At 42.9% G+C, this 8,782-nt stretch overlaps 1 protein-coding gene across 1 annotated transcript; it reads right to left on the bottom strand.

Moving 5' to 3' along the window:
• Window positions 1–3,471: 3,471 nt before the first annotated feature.
• LOC119285267 (probable tRNA (guanine(26)-N(2))-dimethyltransferase 1) lies at window positions 3,472–8,559 on the bottom strand. The gene is made up of 12 exons (XM_037564508.1): window positions 8,179–8,559; window positions 6,982–7,278; window positions 6,756–6,843; window positions 6,555–6,676; window positions 5,960–6,099; window positions 5,795–5,867; window positions 5,452–5,540; window positions 5,239–5,344; window positions 4,926–5,138; window positions 4,261–4,455; window positions 4,072–4,149; window positions 3,472–3,981 (listed from the first exon to the last, which is right to left on the bottom strand). The coding sequence occupies exons 1-12, from the start codon at window positions 8,281–8,283 to the stop codon at window positions 3,676–3,678; spliced, it is 1,812 nt and encodes a 603-aa protein (XP_037420405.1). The 5' UTR covers window positions 8,284–8,559; the 3' UTR covers window positions 3,472–3,675.
• Between the last annotated feature and the right edge of the window lie 223 nt (window positions 8,560–8,782).

Below are 8,782 nucleotides of genomic sequence, written 5' to 3'. Positions count from 1 at the left end.
CTCCGACGATGAGCAAATCCAGCTGGATCCATACTGCGTCTTTGACCGCTACTTGCGCGATAAGGACGACAAGGATGCCGGGAAGGACAAGGGAAACCGTGGATGATCTTCTCCATATCTAGCATGCGGCAGAACATGCCAAATTTTGGAAGTCCGATAGCATGTCCTGATGTAGTAGCCAGACGATGTGTGCAATGCATAGTTACGTAATTGCATGAGTTTGTATGGATTTGAAGTATGCTAATTGTGGTGTCTGGTTGGAATGGATTATTTGATGCGTGACCGGTCACTGTCGCGGACGCGCTCGGTGTTTGAGGGGTCGGATTTGTCAAGTTCGGTCGTAGATGCTCTTAGAGCATGCTTGGTAGGCTATCCCTCCAAACATGTCGAGTGGGTAAATGAAGCTTTGTTTGGTTGGTCAGAAAAGGCAATGATCCGCACACGCACGAAACTTAAAAGCAGCTCAGAGTTTGGCTCGCTAGAAACGCTCGAATCAAAGCAACCCATATACTGAGGCGAGCGCAAGCGAAAAGCAGTATACACTTTGGTGCGGGCATGAAGATGATGAAAGACCCAAATCTGCATGTCGAGGATGCCCCGAAATGTGACGCCTCACCTCCTTTTACTCGCTTACCTCTAGCGGGAGGACGAATCGAGGCTACTCGACATCGACATCAATTGTGGTGGCGACTTAGATATGTGATGCCAGCAGAGGCGGTGTCGGTAGCTCAGATCTCCTGCACTTGACATGCTCCTCCCCTCTGCGAGCTGCTCATCCCTTCATCTCAATGGCATATGAAATTATTTTCATATTGCAGGATGTTATTTGACACTACTGAAAAAGAGTGACCATGACATTGGGCCAGGAGCAATCAAACGCCGTGTTTTTGGTGCATCTTCACAACCATAACCCACACTTTGTTTACCCAACCAAGGTCCAATATCTATGGAACCCGGGACATAATACTTGGAACAATGACTTGATCACTTTGCTCTTTCAAGATCCTACATCTTCCATCATTATTTACACTCCTATTATCAATGATGATTGTCCTGAAATTCTCTATTGGGATCTCACACCTAATGGCAGATGCAATTCAAAAAGTGCTTATAAGCTTTGTTTGCGGGACATACAAAATCAGCTAAACAATTGTCCCGCGTAGGTTTTTTCTTTGGTTAAGGACATGCTTAAGCAGGTGTGGAAGACAAAACAACTGTCCCCAAGGGTCCAAACCTTTGCATGGAGGCTCCTTCGCAAAGCCCTTCCCATAGGTATGCGAGCTGGTAGGTTCTCTCAGCACATTGCCACCAATTGTTGTTGGTGTGACCAACAGGAGGATGATATGCATCTATTTGTTAGCTGCCCTTTTGCCAGGGCTGCTTGGTTTGGTCATCTTGGTATCTTAGGGTAGATCATCTTGTAGAGAATAATCATTCCGTACATCAACTCATTCAGACGCTGTTGAACATTAATCATCCCTATGCCAACATTTCTAATATTTTCAATTTTCTCTGGTGCCTTTGGAAGTCTAGGAATGGTTGCCCTTTTGTCAGAAGAAATGGTCTCCCTCTGCAGGTTCATCACGCTGCAAAAGCACTTGCTGATTGTTAAGATCTACAGGGTAATTCCAAGGAACAACATCGTAGCACGTCTCAGACTCAATTTGTCCAAGATACTAATTCTATCAAATCTGATCTGCTTGGTGTAGGTACAAAGATCTTCTCTGATGCTTCTTTCATGTGCTAAAAAATCCCAGGAATTCAGCCACAAGAAGTAGCAACGGGAATTGGTCTTTTCATTGACATCGCAGATGGACAGGGAGGGACACAAATTCAAGTGCAGGCCTCAACAGCACCTACAGATTTCCTTTACGTTCGAGCATCAGCCACTCATTAGCAGATTTCTTCTCCATATCCAGCGAGCTGCAGCCATGCATTTACCATACATTCAGGAAGCTCAATGCCATTGCTGATAATGTTGCTCATCAGGTTCTAAACAATACTCAAGAACATGTCTTTGCATGTACTTCTTCAGCTCATAGACATAGATATTGCTCTTTCATCTCTAGGATCTCCCAAGTTCATCTTCAGGGCTTCGTAATTCACGATGTACTATGTATGTGAGCTGAATGAAATGAATTTGACGCGCGCCTTTCCCAGTTAAAAAAGAAACATAATCCTCAACCAAACGTCAGGTAACAAATGATGCAATGTATGCAGCGAAACGAAGTGCAGAAGTCAGGCTCCCGGCCACAAGTGCATGGATAACAAATTGGTCGTAGGTAACCAAGCAGGCCCTTATGATTTGGCAAACGAAAAACTGTGGGTTTGCACGGGATTCGGTTTAGAATATTGCGCTATTGCGCTAATCTCCTGCGCAATGTGTCTATCCAGCTCATGTGACCTTTGCGGTACAACAAAGGACGGTCCCACAACTAAGCAGCCAACATAAAGTGAGTCCTGTTGTGTTATACACGTAAGTACAGCCTTCGTTTGTAAAATAGCACATGCCACAATTTTTTTATATGGTAATACGTGTCTCATTCATATCATAAAAATCAAAGTGCAACTTACGTAAAGACCTACATGAAAAACTGAAAAGACAACAGAACGTTTCAGAGTTTGACACAAACGCCCGTCACCTGTCTCAGACACCACCATAGCAGCTACCGAAATAAAACAAATGACACACCACCTTCTCACTCGAGCTCGACGCGGCTCCATCACTGATAAGCGGCTTTGCGAACCTTCAAGGTGGCTCGCCAAAAATGAAGCCATTGTTGTTGAACGAATTAGACCGAGACAACACCCCCGGACACGCCATCAAACTCTAGATTTGACACCCCGCCACGACTAAGACGCCGGAGGAGGAAACTATACCTGTCATCCATCAACCACAAACTCAGCACACGTTTCGTCTTTCAGTTGTCGTTAATGCAGACCGATGCAGACTACAATCTGCATCCGCTCCTGGACTACCTCCCATGCCATGCCATGCACCGATGTTGGAGCGGACGCCGTCGCAACGGTGGAGCCCGAAGACACATATCCACCACAAGGATGACACCACCGCCACAAGATCCCCGCTTGAACAGACTGATTTCTAACAACATCAGCGAACAAACAGACAATCGCCTCACTCGAGAAGAATCCAAAGCCTCTTTATTCAGCATCATCATCGCCGCCGAAACCAAAAGGTCAAATGATCCCAAAACCTAAGCTACTAGGGGCCTAAAACATAAAGTTAAAACAATCCACACGCGCGAAACCAAGAGGTCGAATGATCCAAAAACCTAAGCTACTAGGGGCCTAGAACATAAAGCTAAAACAATCCACACACGCGAGATCCGGCAATACCCCTCACCACCAACGACCAAGAGGTCACCGGCGGAGGGGAGCCACAGGGTTGGCTCTCTTGGCGGCGGCGGCTAGGGCTTGTCGCTAAAGAGTTGCGAGATACACGTGCATTGATTTAGTACTTAATGCACCTGTCACAGCTAAATCACCATCAACTGGCACATCATACATGTAGAAAAATATATCGCCTGATCAAAATTCACTGCCCAAAACATGTCACCGTAGGTAATATCAATAGTCTGTTGGCTCATAAGAAAGAAACAACTAGTGATATCAAGATTAACGAACAAAAGTTTAGAGTTTAGATGACCATGTCGATCAAGGTTCGCTGGCCTGTTCACCATCGCCAGTTTTCTGCCGTTTGTTTGAAGGCTCATTCTCTTCTTCATTCGTGACAGTCGCTCCAGTATCTGAAGCTGGCTCATCTGTCACCGCTCCATTTCCATCTTGGTGGCTCATAGCTCCATGGAGAGCCTCTGCGCCTAACAGAGAGATATGCTTGCTAGTAATTCTCCGACCTGCTCTGACCTTCGGACCCCAGTGACTTTCTGGGTTTGGAAGGAACCGATTCACCTTCTTAACCTGAGCCTTGCTGAGGGCAGCAACTGCTCTAGAGAAATTTGCCTATGATGAAAACACAAATGAGAAGTAAATATACAATTTTGTTCACATACAAGCATACAAGGGACAGTGTAATATGAACAAATAGCATACTTCTAGCTGTGGAGATTTAGAAAGGATTGCAGTGCCCGGAGAGTCACGCGGCTGTTCTTTGATTGGATGGTTTTTCACCTGCGTTCAAATATTCCAGAAAGCTATAAGGTAAATAAAAGTTCATGGGGTACTTGAGGCTACATACTGAATGGAAGTTGTGATCAAAATTCACAAACAACCAATATTTACCCAGCAGCGCATGATATCCCAAATAACATCCCAGGGGGCATCAGACTTCAGCCCAAGCGGATTACAGCGACTGCTTGAGATCTGATATCCTGCATTTATAACCGCTGACCGGAACATAACTGCAGATGGTGATGTGCACTTCACAGTCCCAGATATGTTGTGGAGACTAAAAAATAATGGAATGTCATGCAATTCCTGCATAACAAGAGAAAACATGAATGAAGTTTAAAGAGAACACATAATAATTTATCAGTCCCATATAATCTATCCACAAATATGCACACAACAAATAAATGCTAAGCTAGATGGTCTAAATTACTGCAAAATCATTCTAATCCTTCACTACAACCAAGGACCATTTACAAGCTTCTGCTTTTATCAAGCAAAATGGGAAAAAACAAACCAAGAAATGGTCTACTACTTCTAGCTGGAGTAACCAGTTTACTGGACAGCAAAATTCTTCCTTGGTTCTAAATGTGTCTTTTTTTTATCTTACCATGGGTTATGATTAATAGTTCATTTGAGCAGTCTTGCTTAAAAATTCTCAAGAGTTCCCATCAATCTGGTGATACAATAACACCCAGGATTGACGGACCAGTTTTGCATAATCACATATGCATCAACAATAAAACTTGGCAAAAGAGAGATACTAGCCATGGCAATACCTCTGATACAGTAGTTAGAACTGAAGTAATTTTGTTGTATGCGGGATATCTATCCTTCATTTGCCTAACATCTGTCAGCGTAGAAAGTACCCAATCTTGATCATGAATAGGAGCAGACCATATTGGACCACCCACATTAAATTTCTTTCCACAGTCGCTGCATTCTTGAGGAACAACAGGTCCAATACCAGGCGCATGCTTCAAGCTATTATTCTTCAGTCCGAACAGAAAGAACAAGGAAAAAGAAAGCTTCAGACTCTGGCGTGGAATTTGAGGAAAGTTATAGGAGGGGTGAATGATACGCAATACATACCTTAGTAACAGTCCTCCCAAGGGACTGAAGATGGAAAGAATCACAGCCGGCACATTGATATACATAAGAAAGTTTAAGTGGGGTATTCTTTATTTCACTTGCAGAACTGCAGTGCAATCCATATGTTATGATGAATTAGAAGCACTGCCAAGTAGAACTAAATAAAGAACATAATAGAGTATTTGCACAGAAAGAAGGTAAAAAGAATCTCACGTGAATACTCGAACAAAAACACGGACATAGAAATCCATATACACAGAGACAACAGGCACAATATATCTCTTGTACCGATTTGCATGGCTCTGGTGTAAAGAGAAATGGTAAGCATGGGAAGAATTAAGATACCCGAAGGACAAAACATGGGAACTAGAGTTAAATTTACAGATCATTCAGCAAAAGCTTGTAACTGAAACTAAAAAATATAGTACCTTCATAGATATTGAAATTTGTGAATTGTAACATATGTTTCATGATAGCATTTTATGATAGCTCATCAACTGATCATGGTTCAGCATAACAAAAGTTCAGAGTGAAATCATTCAATCGAGTTGTGTACCTCGATACAGGCAAGGAGGATTCTCAAAGCCATTTCATGGCAATACTTGCCTTTGACTGGGTAGGAACCATACCTACACAACAGAATTGATTGTTACAACTTACAGAACAACTGAACAACATAGAAACTCTTCAGTTGGAACTTTTTGGTGAGTACTGCCCATACTTGGAGTAGCAAACTTCTCCATTAGTTCCACAAAGTACTGCCAGATCAGTGGCTGTGCACATCAATAGCCCACCATCAGCAACAGCCTGTACAGCTGAGTCGAGGAATATAGATGGTGACCCATAGGGGTCAAGATCAACCTAAAAGACATTGGAGAAACATAAACCAGCAAGAAAGTAGGAGAAGAAAAACAAGCGATGCGAAAAACATCTTAAATAACATTTCTTTGTAAAATTACTGTAATAATCATGTATACTTAACGCAATGACCCAATGTCCTATTTACATTAGTACTTTGGGCCTACAGACCAATAACAAGGTTCACATAAAGCCTTACAACATACAAATTCCAAATACTTCAAACAGTAGAACCTTGGTCTACCTGAGTAGCGTACATAAAATCTATAAACATGTAAAGGAGCAAATCCACAATTATGTTGCCCAAGATTCTACCAGAGTTATCATGAAGTGAGTAGACAAAACATAATATAAGTAAACGCCCTCACCCCCAACAAACAGTCAGATGAACACAAAACACCAACCAAACCTCCTGCAAAGTAGCACAGTGGCATCTTGAAAATGTTTAGAAGCCTTACCACATCAAATTCTTTTGGATGTGTGAGCATGTAAACTCGAGCATCAGCCAAGTGAGCTTCAACCTTGCTAATAGCAGAAGCCCCATTGAACTTGATGTTCCTCTTGCAAGCTTCAATAGAAGCTGAAGAAAGAAAACCACATTGAATGCAAGCACGGCGGCATTCATAACTAGGAAAGAAGTTTAGAAACGTGTGTATTACCTTTATCATTGTCCAGAGCAACTACCTTTCCTAATCCATCAACTTCACGAGCATAACGGAGAGACCTCAACCCAGAAGCAGCTAAAGCCTGCATTTTTTTGTTGCCAGTGCAAATCCGACCTCAGGTAGTGTTAATATGTGAATAAATAATTGACTGGATGTCGCTATGCTCCAAACTTCTTGCAGAAAGAGATACGACATGTCTCATTTGTACTAGAAGTCTCACCTCAAGAACAATTGGTGGCTTAAGCTCTCTGGTTACTTTCCTGGAAGGTGTCTTTGTTTCTTCTTTTGACAGATCTTCTATTTCATTTGTAGCCTGATTTGTCTCCTTTTCATGAACAACACCGATTTCATCATGCTGGCTAGTTAAAGCAGTGTCTCCATTTACAACAGGTGTTTCAACCTGATTGCCTTTTTTATGAGACTTATTATTCCTTTTATTCATCAGTTCCTCGTATTCTTCCTTGCGCTTGGCAACAAATGTCCTTAACACAGCAATGGACATATCTCTGTTGTGCACCTAACCAAAGCAGTAAACTTGAGCTTTACAGGAATATATGCATGATGGTTAGCTGCAGGAGTAACCCTAAGTTTACAATGGTATGTAGTTTCCCTTTGGCCCTTTTATTAAAAAAAATAGCCAGTGTTAACCAAGCAAGCATCTATACTGCCCGTCTAGCCGCCTACCAGCAAGAAATTGTCCCACTAGTATGCTGTTTCAGACACCACACCCCGAGCTGTTGGCTGATATTTGACCTGATAATATAATTATTAACAAATACCTAATTATTTCAAAAAAGAAACTCTGCATTCCATCATCATGTTTCTCTATGGCAAAAGTTAGGGACTTACAAAGTCACAATGCAACTTGAAACCTATTAATTTTAGATAAACTTTGCCGTTTAAAAAAAGGGAGTATTATAAAGAAACCAAGTCATAGGATTTGAAGCCATACAGATATCAATCCAGTTGATTTATCCAGTTCCAGAATACCACGTAGGCAAAGATGCTTAGCTGTTAGGGGCTTTGATAGATCTCTGAACATTTGTAAACTTAGAATTTAAAACAGTATAGGGCGGAGGGCTAACAGAATTAAGAAAAACTAGTTTAGCTAGGCAGAAACCACCATCATAATACAGCGAGGTCAAGTTGACACATACATATCCAAACACAATCACATAATTGATCGTTCCCCAGCACCCAATTTGGAGCCCTAAAGTAACTCAAAGCTCTAAAACTGCTACACGCCGATCAACTAGAAGCCAGCTGTGGATGTAACAATACATACTAAAGCAATAAAGCAAAGCCCCGCAATCACTAGACGCCTACGCCCTAAAGGTTAACTTAAGGAGTGCAGATTTAATCCCTAATCCAGATCGTATATAATAAAAACAACAGACAAATATGAACGCGAAGATACCTGGACGGGATTGAAGAACACGGCGTTACTCGCGAGCATGAGGATCTCGGCCTCGCCTTCCTTCTTGATCTCATAGTCCTTGAGCATGTCCTCCACTTCCCCCATGCCTCCAAATCCAAACCCAACCACGGAATCCAACAGAAATTAGTGGCCCGCGGCGAGGAGGACGAGGTTCGGCGAGAGAGGGCGGAAGCTAGCGCTCAGCGACGCGCGGTTTGGGTGTTAGTGGCACGCGGATTCGGGAGAGGCGACGAGATGTGTGAGCAGTGGGGCGGGGAGGAGAAACTGGGACGGAGATGAGGTATATGGCGGCGGCGGCGGCGGCGGGGGAGGGGGGAGACAAACTCGCGGAACCCAAACTAGCAGCCAGGGCTTAACGGGCTGTGAGGGTTCTTTCGGAAAATATCAAAATCAAAATAAGAATTGGGAACTTTTCTTTATTTTATTTTATTTTATAGGGAACGAAAATAAGGGCGTCTCCAACGCGACCCTCAAATTGCCTGCAAACGTCCTTTTACCATCCAATGTGATGTCTCATCTATTTACGGATGCGTTCGGTTATCCGAAATCCCGCAAACCGGACGCAAACAAGCGGAAGCTTTGC

Source organism: Triticum dicoccoides, chromosome 4A (genome assembly GCF_002162155.2).
Source record: "Triticum dicoccoides isolate Atlit2015 ecotype Zavitan chromosome 4A, WEW_v2.0, whole genome shotgun sequence".
Lineage (NCBI taxonomy): Eukaryota > Viridiplantae > Streptophyta > Magnoliopsida > Poales > Poaceae > Triticum > Triticum dicoccoides.
Note: the sequence above shows the minus strand (reverse complement) of the source record. Positions and strands in the feature narration are given on the sequence as shown.

What these genes read in the sequence shown, in the direction of transcription:
- LOC119285267 (XM_037564508.1), bottom strand. Translation starts at nt 8,283, where the DNA reads ATGGGGGAAGTGGAGGACATGCTCAAGGACTATGAGATCAAGAAGGAA. An exon ending in TGTTCTTCAATCCCGTCCAG is followed by an intron (nt 7,279 to 8,178) that starts GTATCTTCGCGT and finishes TGCTTTGGTTAG; the next exon opens with GTGCACAACAGAGATATGTC. An exon ending in GGAGAAGTTTGCTACTCCAA is followed by an intron (nt 5,868 to 5,959) that starts GTATGGGCAGTA and finishes TCTGTTGTGTAG; the next exon opens with GTATGGTTCCTACCCAGTCA.